The sequence below is a fragment of the Heteronotia binoei genome, chromosome 2 (genome assembly GCF_032191835.1).
Source record: "Heteronotia binoei isolate CCM8104 ecotype False Entrance Well chromosome 2, APGP_CSIRO_Hbin_v1, whole genome shotgun sequence".
NCBI classification, from domain to species: Eukaryota; Metazoa; Chordata; class Lepidosauria; order Squamata; family Gekkonidae; genus Heteronotia; species Heteronotia binoei.
The window spans coordinates 158,716,238-158,736,971 of record NC_083224.1 but is presented as its reverse complement, the minus strand read 5'-3'; the positions used below and the strand labels follow the sequence as shown (position 1 = coordinate 158,736,971).

The 20,734-nt window shown below is 50.3% G+C and overlaps 1 protein-coding gene across 2 annotated transcripts in view; it reads left to right on the top strand.

Moving 5' to 3' along the window:
- The first annotated feature begins 796 nt into the window (after positions 1 to 796).
- The window catches only part of NR5A2 (nuclear receptor subfamily 5 group A member 2), a 183,835-nt gene continuing 163,897 nt past the window's right edge, over positions 797 to 20,734 (top strand). Inside the window, exons 1-2 of one of the 2 annotated variants that reach the window (XM_060232348.1) lie at positions 797 to 1,120; positions 20,127 to 20,245. In XM_060232348.1, the coding sequence (XP_060088331.1) occupies positions 1,057 to 1,120; positions 20,127 to 20,245 (183 nt within the window). In that variant the 5' untranslated portion in view covers positions 797 to 1,056. Of the gene's footprint in view, positions 1,121 to 14,777; positions 14,875 to 20,126; positions 20,246 to 20,734 lie in introns of those variants that run through there. The other variant, XM_060232347.1, reaches the window with a different exon arrangement.

Sequence of the window (20,734 nt, the reverse complement as noted above, 5' to 3'; positions counted from 1 at the left end):
GAGTGTAACATCACCACACAAGAGCTGAAGAGGATATCACCACTCCAAATCAGGGCGCCTAAGTGTTAGAGGGTTCCCACATTTAAACAACATTCTGTTGCCCCTCTTGGCAAAATATTTGGGAAAATTTTAGAGAAAACATTTCCTCACACAGGAAAAAGAATGTATTGTGAGTAGAGCTATTATTTTCCCAGGATAACTATGTTTAACCGCACAATAAGGGACTTAAGAGATTCCAGAAAAAAATAGTTTACACTTTTAACCAGCAAGTATCCGTCAAACAAGCCAGGGATAGTCTCTTGTCTAATGAATAGGTACAATAAAATGTTTGTGTCAGACAGAACATCACTGTGGGCTTGCCCTACGCTATTGCTTTGGGATGCAGAGCAATAAATACGTTTGCTTGCCTCAGTCAAGGGATGAATGTTTGCTTGTTCTGCCATCAAGAAGTATTTACAGAAGCCCCAAATGCTCAAGCATTGTTATCGAACTCTGCAAGAGATGATGACATCAAGAGGGCAGGTCACAAACATGAGTTTATAGATGTTACACTTTACATTGGAGGGGGGGGGGGGCTGTCCATTCCGTATGATCTCTTGACCCCCAGAAGTTTACAGCCTTCCTCTCTCTGTTTCATAGCACCTCTCCAGCCTGGAGTTAATCATTTCTCTGCTGTTATCTGCCAAGAATTCTTATCTCTTTTTTTGCTGTCACTTTATAACAGGGTTCTCTTATCAACCTGCTCAGAGTCATGTGACTGGGCCAAGCCTATCCTGGGTTTCAATTCTTCTGATTAGAGACCATCATGAAATGGGATGGATGGTTTACAGAGGGTCACTAATGCTGAAAAAAGAGCAGAGTCCATTCCACGACGTGCCTGTTACTTTCTGAATTATTGGATTTTGTGTGTGTGTGGTTGATGGACTGCTCCCTAACTTTCACTGAAGGTTACTGTAGCCTACGTCCCAAGGCCAGAAAAGTTTACAAGCTTCGCTTTTCACTGTGCTCAATGCTGAATACCTGCAACTCAAGGGCATTATATATTTGCACCTAATTATGTCTTCTGGTTCTGATACTGGCAACACACAGGAGTCTATAAAACATGGACTTATTCCAGGCGGTAAGTAGGACTTTTTTTCTGAATGCCTCACAGGTTTAACCCTTAGCCTCCTCAGCTATTACGTCTTGGAAAATCCTCATCATGAGATCACTTAATCAGAAGCAGCCTCATATTGTGCACATTTACTCAAAAGTAAGACATTGACTTCAATAGCATTTACTCCTCAGTACATGAGTTTATGATTACAGTTTTATGCTTCAAAATACTAAGAATCCGCTAAATAAAATTTAGTGGAAAAAATGTGAGCACATAGATGACAGAATAAGTGTATTTTTGTTCAGATATTGGCTACAAATGCAATGTGTTTATGATAGGGCTTAGCCAGTCTTAGGCACGTATAAGTAACAATTCTTTCACACAGAGAATTAATATTTTGTTCTTTGCATACATAGAACTAAAAATGTTAAACTGCGTCTAGGTCATACCCCTCCCTTGAAAAAAAAAACTGTCATAATGATTCAAGGAGACACACACACCCCAAATGGCACATCGAGTTGGATTCTCTTTATGAAATTGATAAATTGACTTTTATAATTAAATGAAAAGGGTAGAAAGCTTAAACGCAGTTAGGCATTTGGTAAATTTGCTATTAACGAAATCCAACTGACTTTGTTATAATGTGGTGATCTTGAAAAGCGTTCTCCATTTTTTTCCACCCAATTTAAAATATTGTTGGAATGAGAACAGAGATAAGACAGCTATAGTATTTTTGCCTAACAATTTGTATTAGCCAGTTTGTATAAACCAGCACTGTGATCTGTTACTTCTAGGGGGAAGGCCTGTTTCTGTGTGGTTCTTTGTCCTCATTCACGAACAGTTTTGCTCATAGTTTTTGTATACTGCTGTACCCACTGCAATAATCAATCCATTTTGAAACTTTTAAATAGACACTGATCAATACATTCTTGGACACATCTCATTACTGGCATGGAATAGGACTTGTTGCCTTTTGCCCTGCATTAATTAATTCCCACATTACGGCTATTGGTTGAAAATTTTTTGATGATTTCTTCTGTTAGGTGCAATTCATCAACTAACAAAACCAATAATAATGCTCCTGAAGACCCTTGTGCAAATCCTGCCTATGACATCGAGAGAAGGGGATGGCATGGCATTGCAGAAAGAATTCTTATACTGTTTTACTCACTTTATTCAATGGTCCCTTCCCAGGAAAGAGTTTTTAGAATTAAGAAGGAAGCATTGTACTTCATTACAAGCAACATTCATGCACTTTGAGATTTCTAGAGGCATTAAATTTAGACCCAGGTTGAATCTATCCAGTTTTTCTGCCAGAGAAAAATACAGGATCCCCTTTATGCTGGATTATGGGTTCCATATCTATAATCCGCAGGAGAGTCAGATGTGTAGTAAAGACAGGAACTGGGTAAGAATGAGTGAAAAAATCTAGCTGGATCCAACCCCTTTGCATTTCTCACATTTTAAACAAAAATCAAGATACAACTCTGCTTGTTCCTTATAAGAAGCATACATTCTTCAGCCATTCAAAAAGAGAAAAGACATTGTCAGTCATCTAAGAGAAAAATCCAATTATTAAAATTAAACCAAAAGTCAAGAGGATATCTGGAGGGAAAGACTTAAGGTAGGCATTGTTCCCCTATGGCCTGCCTAGATATATACCTAACCCCTCATGTTCTCAAACAGCTCAACTTCCAGCTTCCCTGGTTTCTTTATTATAACTGTTTTCTCAAGGTTTTTCTTTTTTCTGGTATGCTAGATTTTTCCTAGCAACAGTAAACACAATTTTAAAGGGGGGGGGGGGGGGAGCCTGGGAAACAAATTAGACCATTTTGGTTTTTATTTAATACTGTTATAGTCTCAGCAATGGGATAGTTGCTGCACAAATACTGGATGACCAAACCATTGCATATTTTCAATGTTGTAGTAGTTGTGTTCTGTTTTTGCTCAGTCCATAAGAACTTAAATCAGACCAATGGTTTCTCTGTCCCAGTACTCTGTTTCCATGTATTGGCAGGCTGAGAATGCAAAAACTCCCAAGTATCTGGTATTTACTGCCTCTGATCATGGAGGGTCTATTTAGCTGTCATAGCTCATGGTCCAATCGCTTATGAATATATATGACTAATGCTTTTGGAAAGCTAACTAAGCTGGTAGTGGTTACCACATCTCATTGCAGTTACATTATTGATGTGGTCTCTAAAGACATACAATCTTCTGTACTAAATCTATTTTTTTTTAAAAGGCAGGGGGCCACTCAGATATAAATCCACATAACAGAATGTTAAAATAAAACCAATTGACCCCTTCCCTCCCAGGGTCAAAACCCACAAGAATACAGCAGCCTGCACCAAGTGTGTTGTCATTTCTAAAATATCTTTACTCTTAAGAGACTAGCCAGTCATTGGCATAGTATTCCAGCCATCTATAAAGCTTACATGTGAGAAGCGCACACACACTGTCCAGGACCTGTGGAATTGTGGTTCCTTTCACATTCCTTACTTGCAAATGCCCAAATCTGTTTAGATCAAGGAAGGATTCTTTTGGCTTGTAGATATTTTCTTCTATGTGTATGACTTTGTATCATCTTATGAATTCTTAACCTTAGCTTTAGCTTCCTATCCCCCTCTGATTACACTGCGTGTCACTTGAGTAAGTTTTTAGACTGGAAGGCCTCTTATCCATTTTGAAAGAAATAGTGTGTATATAAATATAATATGGTTTTATGCCCAGAATATTCATTGTCCTAAAAATTCCAAAATGAGGACCTATGTTAGTCTTTTTGAAGCAAAATTAAATCTAAGTCCAGTGGCACCTTAAACACTAAATATTGCCAGTTTTCAGGTGCTGCTGGTATTGTTGTCAGGGTACATTTTGGCTCCTCCAGATTCCTGTTTGTGTCCTAGTAGGTTAATCAGTCAATTTGTAAGATTTCGTCTTTTTATTTGGTATATATTTGATATGATATAATTGTGTCTGAGGAGAGGAAAACTTTGTTGTTGATGCCCTAAAAGCTGAACTTGATAGGGAATGGAGAATACCAAGACTGCATTGTTGTCACTGTAAGTCTCTGAAAGCAGAACTGGGCCATAGATTGAAGTCGCTAAAAATGAAATGTTTTGTTGATCGTTCTTTTCTTTTTGCTTGCTTCGTTCCAGCTCAACTTACCAGTGGTGGCTTCTGATTGGGCAAAAGATAATATCTAAATTTCATAGTTTTCTATTGGAGATTATCCTTTGCCATATTCAGAAGCATATAAGATCATTTTCTGGCTTAATTTTTTTCATGCCTTGTAAAATCACAAACTTCCTGATAATATAAAGTTTAGGAGTTTTCATGTGTTTACTTTAGGGGGAGAACTAACTTGAAAAACTTGCTTAGGTGAGAAAGGGAAACAAGCCACTCCATGCTTCTACCAGTGAACTTCTGCAGCTTGTATAATGTTTATTGCCTGCTAATGCCTGCCTGAAGCATCAGCCTCTTATAGGCAGTGCTATAAAATGGGTCCATTTGCATCCCAGCAATCAGGAGGAGGTGAGAGCAAGTGTGGCTTTGTAACTAGGAGTACAACTAGGAGTTTACACAGTAAGTGTCTCAATACAAGGGACCCTAATGATCATGCATGCTGATAGTACTCAATAAAGTAATAATTAATTAATAATAATTAATGTATAATATTCCCAGTCTTAAAATCTTAACCCAATCCCTAAATTTACCAGATATTCTTAGGCAAATCACTGTCTCTAACACAGGCAAAATGTAAATACCTGTGAATAGATGGGGGTTCACTCCTGATGCTTAAAGCAGCAGGGAGAGGCACTTTCCCAGTTGGGGAAGCAGATTATATCCTTTGTATTCTTGTTCCCAAACCTGCAATATGAGGCTGACCTGCTTTATTGTTTCCTTTGTTGTTTTCTTTACAGTCTGCCTTTCTCAAGGCAGATCACAGAATTTGAAGGTCATGTAACAAAAATGCATGCAATAAAGAATGCAAAACTAGAAACTAACATCTTAAAAATCCCATGGACATTAAAGTTAGAGCCTGTTCACTTTATAAAATGCCCTCCTGAACAATTGTTTTACAATAATCCTTTTACTACAATAGACCTCCTGTTTGTTATAACAAATACTGAAATATGGCATCTTGAAAGTACTTTGTACATCACCAGCTCTATATGACTATTGAGACTGATTAATTTAGTTCTACACTAAAGGGGGCAACGGAGATTTCCCCAGCCTGGTATAGTGGTTAGAGTGTCCGACTAGGATCTGAGAGATCCAGGTTCAAATCTCCACTATACTGTGGAAGCTTGCTGGGTAACCTTGATCCAGGCACACACTTTCAGCCTGGCCTGCTTCACAGGGTTGTTGTGAGGACAAATGGAGAGAAGGAGAATGATGTAAGCCATTTTCAGTCCCCAGTGGGGAGAAAGGTGCAGGATAAAGGAAGTCAATAATTAGAAGAAATAATAGAGAAATGCAAAAGAAGTGTTTTAGCAAATTATTTCTACTCAGGTCAGAAGTACTTTCCTTCATCTTCAGAATCACTAACACTCTCTTTCAATAGAACAAAGCAGTAGACAAGTGCACCTTTAAGAGCAACTAAGTTTTATTCAGAATGTCTTAAAGGTGCACTTGTCTACTGCTTTGTTCTATTGCTTCAGACCAACATGGCTGCCTACTGGGAACTCTCTTTCAAGAATCAGAAGCTACTTTACCTTTACATCTGCAGGGACTACCCATTTGGAAACAGCCGCCTCCATCATTCTCTTGAAACTACCTAACATTTTATGGTACCAACAGTTTGCAAAGGGACCCAACCAATATGGCAGCCATTTTATGATTCTCCCCACAGCAGCTATTTTGTTATGGCATCCACTACCTGTTCTCAACATTCCCACAGGCTCAACGCAATAAGGGGAGGAGGGCTGACATAGAATGTGTACTTCTCAGATCATGGCCCTGGCCTTAATAGGTATCTTTCCCCAACACTAACATGAGGGTCTGTGATGGAGCTGGTAACACTGAAGGAGTAACCGAGACATAAGCCATCTGACAACTTGCCAGATGCTGCACGCCAAGACTATTCAAAAGTAGCTTCTGTGCCATAATGGGAGTACACCCTTTGCATAAAAAAGCAATCCTGAAGAACAGAGCAACTTCTGGACTTTTTAAAATATGCATTTATACAGGGCTTTTTTTTTTTTAAGCAGGAACTCCTTTGCATATTAGGGCTCTTATTACAGGGCCTAGCATAAGCTCTTAGAGGACGGGCTACATCAGGGGTGTGTGGCCTAATATGCAAAGAAGTTCTTGCTACAAAAAAAAACCCTGCATTGATATAGGCATGCAATGTGGTTTCAAGTCCCTGCACATGGCAGTTGTGATAACTGGGCACGTTCTTACAACTGTGCTGCTTTACAGGTTATGTTTTAGGTATACACCCAGACTGTTTTAAAGAGCAGGCTCAAAACAATAAAGAGGTAAAGGTGCTTGGAGAGATGTGTATCAGACTGGCCCAACTGGCACTTGGCTGCATCTCCATGCCATTTGCAGCCACCCTGCATTTCCTGTCATGCCATGGGTGAATGGCCTTCTATGACCAGTTTCCTTGCATTGTATTAAGTAGCTTAGAAATCTCCAAAAGCCTATTGAATTTAGAGAGCAGGTAGGCTGTGCACTTTTTGACAATCAATAACACCATAGCCTGTATTCTACCAGGCTTCTTCACAATTAACTGTGCATAGAATTGTAACCTTTGCCCCAAATTAATAGGTCTGCCAGCCTCCAGATGGTGGCTGGAGAGCTCCACTCTTCCAACTGATCTCCAAGCAAAAGAGGCCCTTTCACCGGGAGATAATGGGTGCTTTGGAAGGTAGATTCTAAGGCATCGAAGTCCCTCCCCTCCCCTAACCCCGCCCTCCTCAGGCTCCACCCGCCCATCTCCAGGTATTTCCCAACCCAGAGCTGGCAGCCCTACAAATGAGGGGACGGGAGACTAGTAGCCTCCGATCCCGGGCCGCTTTGCAGCGTCCAATATAGGAACCTCTCCAAGTTTTGGAGACTTTTCTGTGCCAACCTACAGCGTTGGAGTTAGGTTTTCAATGGAATTCCGTCCGTCCCCGCACCCCCCCCCCCAAAAAAAAAAATCACTCCGAGATAAGATGCTCTTTACAAAAAATAAAAGTGAGCAGCCAGTAAGAGGCGGAGTCGTTACAACACCGCTCTCAGAGTCAGGTCGATGGCGGCCTTGCGCAATCGGGCCTCTGGGGTTTTCTTCCCCGCGGTTGTAGGAAGTCTCTTAGGTTGTGTGGTGCGCTGGTATTTGATGAGCAAGGAGTGGGAAGGAAGGGAGGAAGGCAGGAAGGCAGGAAGGCAGGAAGGCAGGAAGGCAGGAAGGCAGGAAGGAAGGAAGGAAGGAAGGAAGGAAGGAAGGAAGGAAGGAAGGAAGGAAGGAAGGAAGGAAGGAAGGAAGGAAGGAAGGAAGGAAGGAAGGAAGGAAGGAAGGAAGGAAGGTGTCGTTTATGGCTGCTGCTGGTCTTCGGAGCCGGGGTGGCGAGCGTGAGCCTAGGCGCTGCAGGGCTTTCCTCCTCGACCCTCCCAACCGGCTCTCGAGCGCAGCGTTTTCTGAGACTCTTGGACTCTGGACGAGGAGGCGGTTGCGAGAGGACGGTCGCCTCCTCCAGCTTAGCGAAAGGAGGGTTTTCCCAGTATGTGTCAATCGATTCTGGGGCGTTTTCTAGGCGAGGCGAAGCCAGGACGCCCGCCATCCCGCCCCCCCCCCTCCCGCCGCCGCCGCCGCCCCATCCCACCCCGTTTTGTCAACGTGGTTTATTTGCTTAGCAAAAAAAAAAAAAAAAAAACACCAAAAAAACGGGATGTCGGTTGTGTTGGAAGTACTTCTCGCGATCTGAATGGAACTTGTGCCAAACAAAAAAAGTTCGGGCCGGAGCGCAACAGGCACCTTTCACGGTGGCGGTGGGAGGGGGGGGGGGGTGCGGTCGGGTTGCAAGGCGACTGAACTCCAAACCAGTGACTTCTGTCATTAGAATCTCAAGGGGTCATTCATCCAGCTCTTAAGCGGGGGGGTTGCTTTGCGAGTGTTGCTTGGCCTGCTTTGCGCTGTAAAGAGCAATCACTGATCTTCCCGTTGAGAAATGACTCGCCCAAAGGCCTCTCGTGAGTCCGTGGCAGAGGAAGAATTTGAAGGAAGGAAAAAGGAAAGGTCCCCTGTGCAAACACCAGTCGTTTCTGACTCTGGAGTGACGTTGCTTTCACGACTTTTTACGGGGTGGTTTGCCATTGCCTTCCCCAGTCATCTACGCTTTCCCCCGAGCAAGCTGGGTACTCATTTTACCGACCTCGGAAGGATGGAAGGCCGAGCCAACCTCGAGCCGGCTACCTGAAAACCCAGCTTCCACCGGGGATCGAACTCAGCTCGTGAGCAGAGCTTAGGACTGCGGTACTGCAGCTTTAACACTCTGCGCCACGGGGCCCTGTATTGGAAATTTTGAAAGCCACCCCTAAATCCCTGCCTCCTAGAACGCCACGGCATACTCGAGTCTAGCCCTAATAACCAATGGAAAGCGGAACCACTGGAACCAAGGAGACTTCCTTTGTGGTAGCCATGCTTGGGATCCAAGCTTCGCTTCTTGGGTTTTCTCGGCTGCGGCCAGATCTCACGCACACCCTGCCCTGCCTGCCAGAAAGCCCGGACATATCTAGAGCGCTTGACAGGAGCTCCCTACGGGGACAACTCCCACGAGCTCACCGTCCGACGAAAAGTACTTTGGCGGCCCAGGACTTTCTCGCCAAGGCAGCTGGCTAAACTGAACACTTTCGGATATTTCAGCGAAGCGGGGCTTATCCGGTTTAGAAGATCGCGCTCCGACGGAAAGCGATGGCAAATGGCTGCGCAGTGATTAGAGAGCCAGCCCCATCGACTTCAGCGGCACAAGAGTTGACTTTAGGTAGGGTCGGATTTAAGACACGCAGAGAGGCCCTAAACTTTCTCAAATTCGAGGGACCCTACAACATTATGCCCCCCTCCCCCAAGACTGTTAGGACTTTTAGGACTGTTTGATGAAGTCCCTTATAATCCATCTAGGCGCCTAAATTTTCACTCTCTTAAACTTTGTGCCTAAAACCCAGCTCTAGTCAAGCTCCACCTTTCCAAAGGCTGGAACAGAAGAGAGAACCAAGCGGTGTTTTGGCACACACGGCACTTTCAATGCACTTTGCAACTGGATTTTACTGTTTGGAATGGCAAAATCGATTTGCAAAAGCTGCCTGGATTGAAACTGTATTATTTAACACGCGTGAAAGGAGAGGGAGAGGAGAAAGGCCCAGGCCTTAAGGTGTTTTGCTTGGGTTGAACGGCGTCCACCTCCAGTCCCAAAGCTCCTCAGAACCAATCCTGCCGTCCTCGGAGTCGGAAGCAAACTCTGCGCTGAGATCCGACGGCTCTATCTGGACCGCTCGGCCAGTTCTGAAGCCAATGGTCCTATATTTGAAAGGCGCGGGGAGATGCTCCCAATACTCCGGAGCCTCCCCCGAGCCGTCGTCTTTCACTATTGTAAGTGTCAGTCTTTCACAATTATAAGCAGCAGCCCGTCCAAAGTTAGGGCGAGCTGAGCGAACCCAGGAGAGATTCCAACTGCGAAGAGAGAGAGAAGTTGGCGCCGGAAGAAGGGGGCAGAGTGAGGAAGATGGCTCCAGCAGGCGATCGGAATCGTTCAATCCAAGGCAGCCCCGAGCAGCTCTGCAGAGAGCTTTGCCTTTGCCTTTCAGCGCTAGCTTGGGAGAGAGGGAGGGAGTTTGGGCACAGCGGCGTTTGGCCAGCAGCCCGTCCTCTCCATCCCTCGCGCATGAGGCCGGGGACTCCGGTCCAAAGAAACTTCTGGATCTGAGGGGAAGCGCGTTCTGGGTCGTGTGAAGCCTCGGAAGGAGAGGAGAGGAACCGGGGAGCCTTTCTCTCGGAGGTTATGGGGCGGGGGGGGGGGGAGACAGACAGACTGCTTTCCCCTGCGCGTCTGGCGGGATGATGGGCATGTGTGAATGGGCAATCCCAGGCATAACTTCACAGGTGAAACTGTCTGTTCACACATTCATGTGTAAATCTAGTGTAGAAAAAGCAAATGATTCCCTGGCTGCAATCACACACATTAAACAATGTACTTTTCAATCCACTTTCAACACACTTTCCAACTGGATTTTGCCAGTTCACACACTAAAATCCATCTGGAAAGTGCATTGAAAGTGCATTATTTAGTGTGTGTGATCGCAGCCCCGGGGTCTATGAACACGCTCCGTGAGCCGAGTTATCCCATGAGCGGCAACTGGCTTTACAGTTCGTTGCTCAGAGCACCCCCAGTCCTAATCCTACCGACCAAATAAAGCCGAGAGGCCTTTCCCTTCCTAGTCCCGACCCTGTTGGCTCTTAACTCTTCCCTTGCTTTCAGTGAGGCTTGCTTCCAAAGAATTAAAGTTTAGGGTTGCAGCTCTGGATACCGACCATTTTTACCCGGAAGCAAACTCCACGGTTTAGTGAGGTTTCTTCTCCCCAGATTAGGGAGCCCCGGACAACTGCACTGTGGCCAGCCTGACTGTGCAGCGCCCAGCACTCCTGTGGCCCTAGACAGGCCCTGGGGAGTGAAACAGGCTCCTTCCGCCTTCTCTTGCGAAGCAGACAAAAACGACGAGCCACCGGCAAGTCATCTGGGACTAAGGGAGGGAGGGACCGGCGGACAGACGGAGGGAGGGAGGGGGGCTGGAGAGGGGGAGGGGCTGGCGGATAGGACGTGGCGCAGCACACGCCAGCTGGCTGGTCCAAACCCAGAAAGAGGTGATGCGGACAGCGCTGTGCGTTCCGATCAGTCCAGTCTTTTATCAGGTCTGGACCTTGATGCTCCAAAAGTCTGTTTTATTTCTGTTGTTCGGGATCCTGCTTGTTGTTGTCCCAACGAAAGGCAGCCTCGCGTTTTGCCTTCCAAACTCACTGGGCGCGTCCTCTAAGGCTGGGTCTGAGACTAGAAACCCGGCCGTTTCATCTGATTTCCCTTCCCAGAGACATTTGCCTGAGCACGAGAGGAGGTAGAAAGGAGGGGAAAGCGCGGCCAGTCTTGCTACTAGTTCCAGGAGAGACAACAGAGAGCCATCTGACTTGGGCAGGCGCCTTGGAGATCACCGTCCAGCCGGCCTTTCATTTCTGTTCCCTTGGGGACTTGGGGGTTACGGATGAACAACAGCCCGTGCTCTACGAACCACTTAAGTGTGCAGGGAATCGCTCCAGCGGAGAAGCGAAGCGGCTGAGAGGCAAAGCAAATCCTTAATCGTCTGGGGGGGGGGCGGGATTTACAGTCCCCCTCCCAACTGTCTCAATGGATCTGGGCAGGGCTTGAATTCAGCAGGAGCTCGCAGGAGCGCAGCTCCCGAACCTCCAGCCAGGGTCTGCGTGCAGTGGGGAGATAGGCTACGGAGCTCCTGCACCTTTTCCCCCCTATAAAAGGAGCCCTGGGTCTGGGAATCAGCCCGGCCGCCTCAGATCCAACCAGAGAAGCGGGCCACTTCCCTCCCATCTGCTCCTCCTTAGTATTCGGGGGGAGTCCGGAGCTGGACTTGAGAAAACTTGCAGCAGGGTTGGGGGACGGCGGTGGGGGCAAAGAGAGTCCCGCCTCTGCGCATCCTCGTGGCCGGAGAAGCCGCCTGCCTGCCTGCCCGCCTGCCTGACCCTCCCTCCGCTCTCCTTAGCCCGGCCCTTGACAGATCGGGACAGAGCGCGGAGTTGTCGGCGAGGCGAGCGGCGAGCGCGGGCTCCGGGGCCGGAGACGCGCGGTGGAAGCTGCTCCTCTCCCCCCGCGGCAGCAGCCTCGCTGGGCCGCTGGGGAGGGCGCCGAGCGCGGGAGAGGGGCGGGAAGGAAGCGCTCGGAGCAAAGCGCCCAGCCAGCGGGACTGCTTCTCATTGGCTCGCTCAAGGCACCGGCGCCGAGTCGCGGGTAGGGCGGAGCCGGGCCGCTCCCGCCTGGCCTAGCTCGGGGGCGGGAGGGAATCGCGAAGGAAGGAAGGAAGGGAGGAAGGAAGGAAGGAAGGAAGGAAGGAAGGAAGGAAGGAAGGAAGGAAGGAAGGAAGGAAGGAAGGAAGGAAGGAAGGAAGGAAGGAAGGAGGGAGAGAGGGAGGGAACTGCAGCTGTCAAAAGCTTTCCAGGGAGGTGGCCTGAGACTTCCATACACTGGACTGACTGACTTCCATAAACTAGCCGTAGATGGCCAAGCCTAAATCCCCCAGCCACGCTCTTTATCAGTACCTCTATTCGTGATACGAGATGTTTCCTCCTGCTATAATCAGTGATTAGGAGAAGTCCTCTACAGGGCAGTTAAATGGGAAGAGGGGGGGACTGCAGCCCTGTAAATTAATTTAGTAGCGGGCTATGATGCATCAGGTCTTTCTGTGGAGGCAGAAATTGGTCCACGTTTTTTAAAAAATAAAAATCATTTTCCCCCCAAGGTGAAGAACAGGCGAGAGGAAAATACTTGCTGTCGTAGTCTTCTTTTCAGAGCAAGGGTTGGTCTGCCCTAGAACTTTGAGGTTCCAGTTCAGCAGCACCTTAGAGACCAGCCAGAGCTCTCTAGAGTCCAAGCTGCCTTTGTCAGAGACGAGAGCGAATGGAGATCATCTAGGAATCTCATATTCCAGGCCACTGGACTTTAGAGGCTGCAGCCATGGCGGGGCTCTGGACTTGCCTCCTTCCAGCTGTGCCAGAGAAACTAGTGACGTCAGGAGGTCCCATGGACCTGTCTGGAGGGGTTGTTGGGGAGGGCGCGATCCCTCTAAAATTAAGCACAAGGTTCGAACGTGCTTCATCTTTGGCTGGATATTGCCCTGTTCTTTTTTTAAAAAAATGTGCAATGTATGTAGTTTTGCTAGAATTGCAGGAAACCCGAATAGGGGGTTCACGCGGGCCGCTTCCTTTCAGGTTTCCTGGATCTGATTCGTGAGATAGTTTTTTTTTTTTTTAAAGGAGAAAGAAGGAGCATGAAAATTGTTTACAAACATGCCGCCTTTGGGCCAGGCGCTCCTCCGAGGTCGAGAACTGCCACGTGCAGAGAAGCTGGCGTCCGGAAGAGGCTGGGGAAGGGGCGCGCGCTGGCGCTAGCACGCGCCGCTTTGTGGAGTGAAAGAGAGAAGGCCGTGCGTGGCACTCGCGCCATCCTGAGTGTTCCTTTTACCGCGGGGTAAATTGTTTTGACCCCAGACCTCTCTCGAAGAGGGCTCCAGGCGGTCTCTCCGGCCACTTCTGCACTCGACCTTTAATCCTGGTTCTGCCCTCTCCCCCAAACTGATTTTCTACACTAGAATAACAATCATAGATTAATAGAGTTGCTTTCTATGATTCTGTGATTCTAGTGCAGAATGTCAGTTTGGGGACATCCTTTGCGCACTTTATGGTCCTTGGAGTACCAGTTCGCACCATGGACTTCCATGCAGATTGCGCATAGGACTGCAGTGGTGCATTTACTCATAAAAACGTAAGAGTCCTCCTGGATTGGGTAGTGGTCCATCTAATCCAGCCTCCTGTCTCACACGGTGGCCGGCCAGTTCCTCTGGAGGGCCAACAACAGAGCATAGAGGCGGAGGCCTTCCCCTGAGGTTACCTCCGGGCTCTGGGATTCCGAATCTGGAGGTTCCCGGCAGTCACCATGGCTAGTAGCTTCTGATAGACTTATCTCCGTGAATCTCTCCAATCCTCTTTTAAAGTTGTTTGTTCCTGTGGCCGTCGCTACTCGGAAGCCAGGGCCGTTGTGGCCAATCAAGTTAGCAACTCTGGGAGAAATCGTTTTACTTCTTGGTAAAACAACCCCGCGGTGTAGAGCTTTAAGCGATACTTCTTGGGGATGCGGGCCAACCTTTCTGTCTTATTCAAACGAGGGCGGGGGAGGCACTTTGTTTACTTGTACTTCACCGCCTCCCCCCGAGAAAGAGCCAGGCGCCCCCCCCCACACACACACACACACCCTTTGGATCCTTCACCTAGCCAAGAGAATGGACGTCAGGCGGGTTTAACAACCGGCGCGGGGTGGGGGGGGGGCGGATAGGAGGAGGCACGAAGCTCTGATTGGGCTTCTTCCTCATTGGCTGACAAGGCAGTATCAGCCCCCCCTCTTTTCCTCCCCCCCCCCTTTACACCGGCAGCCCCCAGCCCCTCCTTCTCCCTCCTCAGCTGGGAAGCGCCTCTTCCTTGGCGCCAGTGGACGCTCCATCAGAACCAGAGCGACCCCGGAGCCGGGAGCCTTGGAAGTTCGCAACTCTCCTCCAGCCTCGCGGGGGGGGGGGGGGGGCAGCGGCAGGTTGAGCCGGGCTAGGACCGGACGGCCCTCGCAGCAGCCGCAGCAGCAGCAGGCGGGGAGAGCGCTCCCTTCCCGGCTGGGCGCTCGGGGCGCTCGGCGTGGCCAGAAGCTCCTCCTCCCCGGGGGTGGCCGAGGCGAGCCTTCCGCGCCGCAGAGTCCGTCGGCGAGCCGGGGCCAGGGGCGCGGAGGTTGGCCGAGAGCAGGCGCTGCCGAGCACGCCCCCTGCGCCGCCCGCTTCAACTCCCTCGCCCTGCCGCTGCCAGGTGCTGATCTGCGGCGGCTGCAAGGACCGGAGCGCAGAGCAGCGCAGCCCGCCCACCCGCCCGGCCCGGCCCGGCTGCGGCCGCCTTGTCATGCTGCCCAAAGTGGAGACCGAAGCCCTGGGAGTCCCCCGAGCGAATGGGGAACGGGGGCAGAGGCCGGAAAACATGCAAGGTAGGCGCCGGCCGGGAAGGGCGGGCGGGAGGCGAGCGGTGGCCAGCTACCTCTCCCCGGGCGGGTCGGGCAAGCGGGCGGGCTCCCGGCAGTCCCCTCCCAGCCCCTCTGGGGCTGCCTTCCGGGCTGGGCGCTTGCAAGAGCTCCGCCGCTTTCGGGGATGGGGGGGGGGGGTGTTGGACGAGCCCATGCCGGGGATTCCCTTCCCCAGCGGACGGGTTGCCTAAGGCACAGGCCCCAGCCGGCACGGGCTTCCTTGGGAGTCAGGGCGGGGGGAAGTGGCCGGGCACGACTATGGCTCTGAAGGGCAGGACTGCTCTCCTCCAGCGGAGAGGGCCCCGAGCTGCCGTGCGGGGGACCATTTGGGGTGGGGGAGTTCCAAGGCGACTCTTCGGCAGAAGTTGAAACGCACCTGAACGGTCCAAGTGCAAGAGCGGGAGTGGGAACTTGGGCGTTGCGAGGGAACCAGCGTGTTGCATATGCGGGAGGGGTGTGTGTGTGTAATGTCCATGTCTTGGCCAGGTCTGAAATGTTCGACCCGTTATGGTGGAGGGGGGCGGGGGTGCCAGCTTCAGAGGAACACCAGCATCTTCATCCGGCAGAGCACGAGTCCAAAGCTCTCCCCGCCCCCCTCCTCAAATCGCACTTTGTAGAGAATGGGACCCAACAGCCATAGAAGTTGACCCAACTAAAAGAAACCACCAGATTGTTGCCGCGCTCGGTGCTGGGGCTGAGGGAGAGGGAGAGGAGGCAGAAGGCCAGAGGAACTGCGGGCAGCCCGCCCGGAAGCCTCTTAGTGCCTTCCCCGAGAGGATAACAACGGGTTGGTGGAATTGATCAAGTCCCCGGCTTGAGAGAGAGGGAGGGAAAGCGGCGGCGGGGGGGGGGGGGGGGAGATTCATTCATTCTTTCCTGCGCGGTGGTTTGTTTGGCGCTGAATGAGGCGAGCGCTGGTGGGACTCAGCCGTCGGAAGGCAGGGCTCGGCCGATCCCCTCTCCGGGCCGGTCTGGAACTTCTGACTCCTCCGCTCCCGGGGTAGAGGATGACTCGAAGGCCGGGCAGGAGCGGCCACTAGTTGCGCTGAGCCCTTCTGCTGGGCAGGCTGCAGGACAGAGGGCTCCACGCTCCAGCCGGAGACGAGACCCTGCAAAGGGCGCGGGAGCCAGAGGAGGTGCGAATCCTCCCTCCCGCCACTGAACAGACGGCCAGCCTGGAAGCTGACCCCGGGCTCTCCCCTTGCCCAGCAGTCCCCAAGAATCTCCTCAGATCTCAAGCGCAGATCCCAACAGCAATGGCTGGGGGGGGAGGGGGGGCGAGCGGTCTCCTTCTCATCCACCCAGCGTCTTGACCGCTTTTCCAGCCGGAACCTGCTGCGAAGTGGGCAGCGCGTCCTGCGATCCATGCTCCACCCCCCCCCTTCCAATATTGCCCCGATGATCCTGGGCTCGGGGGCAACAGCAGCACCCGCCGTGCCCGGGCTCTCTATCCTCTCGTAGTGCTGCGTGGGAGGTGGTTCCCAGCGCCCGGCGCGACCAGTGAAGGTTCCGGAGCGGACCAGCGGGAGCCGCCCGGAGCGCTTGGAGAAGTTTTGAGAACTTGGAGCTTCTTTTCAGTCTCCTTCGCGACACTGTCGGTCGGGCTAGGGGGGGGGGGGGGAGGGAGGCTAATTGCTGCACAACTACCAAGCCGAGTGGCTGGATTTCGGGCGGGGGGGGGAGTGTTTGTGTGTGCGTGTGTGTGTTTGTGTGTGTCGCGGAACAAGGAAGGCGGCGAGTTTGTCCCAGCCGTCTGGCCCGTTTCTTAAGGCGGGCTTGTTCTCCTCCCGTGGGTCTCCGCTTTTGTCTGTAGGGGTCAAAGAAGAATGGGGAGGGGGGGATCTCTGGCGAAGGAGCGGGCTTCTTCTGCCCCATGGCAGCAAACCCTTTCCGCACGCCCCGGGGTGCTTAGGTGTCAGGGGCTGTTCTTATCCGAGGAATGCTCAGAGAAACCCCAAGACGGCGGGTTTAGGAGCCACTTTAGCAAACCAACTAACGAGGACAGGCGCTCGGCTAGACAGCTGGAGGTTTCAACTCCCTCCCGGAAAATATTCAGCGCCCTCTCCCCCCACCCCAGGGCTTTTCTGTGAGCGGCCTTGAGGACTGCCGAGGCTCCGAACAAGTGCTCACCTTGAGAGTCATTCTTCAGATCAGGGCCTGGCTGGTTCCGACGGACAAACTGCGTCAGCTGCTGGCGGCGCAGTCAGGCAGAGCGCCCCTCAACGCCGGGCGGGACTGGGGGTCCCGGAGACCGTGGGACTCTCCTCTCGCCTTGGGTGCTGGAGAGGCCAGAGAGAGCACCGGTGGCCGCCCCAGCCCAGCGCAGCTTGGCCGCAGAGCTGGATCTGGAAGCACCTCCGCGAAGGCAGCCCTGAGCAGAGCGAAGCCCTTCCAGCCAGTGCACCTAGAAGGGAGCGACTCTCTTTAGGATTGCCCTGCCACGCTCTCAGCCCAAAGCGCGCAGTTTAAGCGGGACCCGGAGCGAAAACGGGGGGCGGGGGGGGGGAGTCCTTTTCTCCACCGAGAGCCTGGCCAGCTGGAGATGCTGTGAGGAGGGGAACTTCCGAGGAACTCTTCTTTGCCTGCTCGGTGCTCCGGTCAGGAACGCCAGCGCCTCGTCCCGGATGAGGGCAGGTCAAGGCAGAGCCAGGGAAACCCGCCTGGTCTGAGTGGTCCCCTTGGTTAGGTCGTCCTTCCTTGTGGGGCTGAGCTGGGGGAGCTCCCTTTTCACTTCTAACAGGCGCAGTAAGGCCCAGATCCGTCAGTTCCCGAGCTAAAGGGAGAGAGGGCTGTGTTCCGGTGGGGAGAGCCTGAGTGGCCGAGAAAGTTTCAGAGGTAGAGAGCTGAAAGAGTGTCAAGGAATTTCTGAAGGAGTGTGAAGCAGTTCTCTGATAGAGTGCGAAGGAATGTTGCCTTCTGCGCCTTTCCTGGCAATGGAAGATGCTGGAGTTTTAGTTTAATAAATAGTTTGGGGGAATCCGGTAAACTCTCTGGAGCTGGGAGGAGGAGGGAGGGACAGAGTTCCCAAGTAATGCTCCCGCTAAGCTGCGGGGTCTTCTACCTCGTGAGCTACTGGCATTAATGTTGTGAGCCAGCAATTTGGCTCCTCCATAAATTAGTGTGCTCTGGGGCCATCCTTCCTGAGCTGAGGCAAAAAAAAAAAAATGGGTGCGCAGGAGGCTAAAAAACACTGTGAGCTAGCTCACACGAACTCAGCTTAGAGGGAACGTTGTTCCCAACATCGGTGTGTGGGTCTAGAGACCCCCACTTTCCCAATTCATCTCTACGAAGAAAAACGGGAGTAGTTTTCGTCGCCTCCCTTTTGCAACTTGCAGCCTCTCGGGGGAGTGTTGTGGGTTGGGCTGAGCCTCAGAAGCGGGCGGGCGGGGATGCCTTGGGAGAGAGACCCCGCATGGCCGGAGACCTGGGCCTTGCCGAGAGCCACCCATGGGGACCTCCTGCAGGACTCCTGGGCAGCAAGGTCACCTCAGCCCTTCTGGGGCTTGTCTGGCCCAGAAGGAGACGCTGCTCGGGGGAGCTTCCTCTACTCTCCACAACGTTGGCCAAGCCTCCTCGCAAGGGAAAGTTGTTGTGGCTTTTGCCCCTCTCGAAACTCCTGCCCTTCATACTTTTACTCTCCCGCTGCTCTCTCCGGCAGCCCACCAACTTCTGGCGGAGACCTGGAGGACAAGAAATGGCAAGAAAGACCCTAAGATCTTTCTTATATATAAAGTTGTTTCACTTTTGTTTCAATTCGCTTCCCGCGCCTTCTGTCTCCTGCCCCCCTCCCATCCCATCCTTAGACAGTTCCTGGCGTTTCTTGAAACAGTTTCTTGGTAACGATTCTCTGGTGGGCACTGAGTTGGCGGCGAAGGAGTGGAAAGCAACATGCAGCTGAGGCCGTTCCGAAGATGTCCTAACTTTTCCCCCCTCTCTCTTTTGAAGACGATCTGCTGACTGGGCTCTTCTCGGAGGGGGAGACCTCCTCTCTGCCCCACCTCTCCCTCTGCCCACCTTTGCAGCCTCCCGGCCCCTGCCCCCGCCCTCGCCCTCCGGCCCCAGCCCCGCGCTTTCTCCGCCTTGTCCGTAGAAGCTGGCGTTCTCTTCCCATAAGCGAGAGTTCCCAGCAAGAGATCAGCTGCTTTTCGCCTTAAGGTTGCCTTGGGGGAATCTCAGAGCAACAGATCTTCCTGTTTATGTCGTAGGCATCTTTCTTTTCTTTTCCTTGTCTTCCCCTGCCTGAGCTGGCTGGGGCAGCGGTTCCTCTTCCCTCCAGGAAACGGGTTCGCTTGGTGAGACCTTCGCCCTATCGCGCAGGGCTTTTCTGTTTGGGTTAGTCGTTCATTTGATTGGAGCCAAGAGAGATTCCGGAGAAGTCCTGACTTTGCCATCGGGAAACAAAGCAAAAAGGAGGGCAGGGTGAAGTTTTTGCCGCGGTTTTTAGCGGTTATTTTATCTGTCAGGGCTTAAAAAAAAATCCAGCTCTGCAAACTCTTGCAGTGTTTTGAACTTACTCTTAGGGTATCAGGAACAAGCAAGCGAGCAGAAGAATAGACTGAGTTTAAAGTCTCGGGTTGTTGTTTTTTTAAACTGAAGACATCTAGTTTCCAACTCGGCAGCTGATTTTATAGGTCTGAAATGAAGGTTAGGTAAATATAGGAAAGCAGCGGTTCTAAAATAGAGATTTGGAAACTGACACAAAAGTTAACTTTCCCACTTGAGCAAGGCGTCTTTGCTTTTCCAAACTGCAAAGAGCAACTTACATTTTCAAAGGACATTTGTTTTTGATTACTAATTTGGGGGATCTAAGGCTGCAGCCCTGGGCACGTTTATGTACGATTGTTCCATTGAACTTCAATGGGGCTTTCTTGGACATGGATAGGGTTGAGTTGGGCATCTAATAATTGGTAAAAGAAATTGTTGAATTATTTTTTTTAAGTAAAGCAACCTGAGTGCATTATTTTTAGAGTGCTGACTTGCTTACATTTCTTAAGATGAACATGGAAAAGTTATATATTGGGTTAGTTGTTAATTGTTTTTTTTTAAAAAAAAATCTAGTTGTTGTAGCTGTTGATTTTAGGAAAAAAAATTCACTCTGAGCATTTAAAGATCATCCAAAAGTTATAATAATTTCCCTGTTCAAATGATGAAACCCTGGTGATGTTTGAACAGTTTGGATAAATTCTCAAAGCATGTTATTTGTTCTACTTCTGCAGTGTCTCAGTTTAAAATGGTGAATTACTCCTATGATGAAGATCTTGAGGAATTGTGTCCAGTATGTGGAGATAAAGTCTCTGGGTATCACTATGGACTCCTTACCTGTGAAAGCTGCAAGGTTTTGTACCATTTCTTTTATTGAAGGGGGGGGATCTAAAATACACAACTAAACTACAAAAGGGAAAATGCTCTGCATGTATATTTTTGACTCTTTTTAAGGAGTTGGAATAGTGTCAGGATGCTTGGAGTTCCTTCTGGGAAGGCACACGTTGTTCAAAGAGGAGCAAAATGTCTTTCTTTTAACCAATCAAACTCACTGGGGTGTTCTGTAGATAGGGTGGCTATATTTACTGCCTTTAAATATTTGGTTGTCGTGAAGTGATGTAGTTGTTAAAGGGGCTTTCATTCCCAGCTGTCCTCAATATTGATTTTAGTTGATTTATATACATTGAGTATTATTGTTCCTGTATCATGTTCCTGATAAATTTCAGCGCTACAGTATGGAAGGCAACTGTTTCAGATTTTCATCTTTCAGGATGAAAATGTAAATTTCAGTTGTGAGCTTCCACTCCCCACACCCCCTGCAAAGTATTTTATGTCACTATTC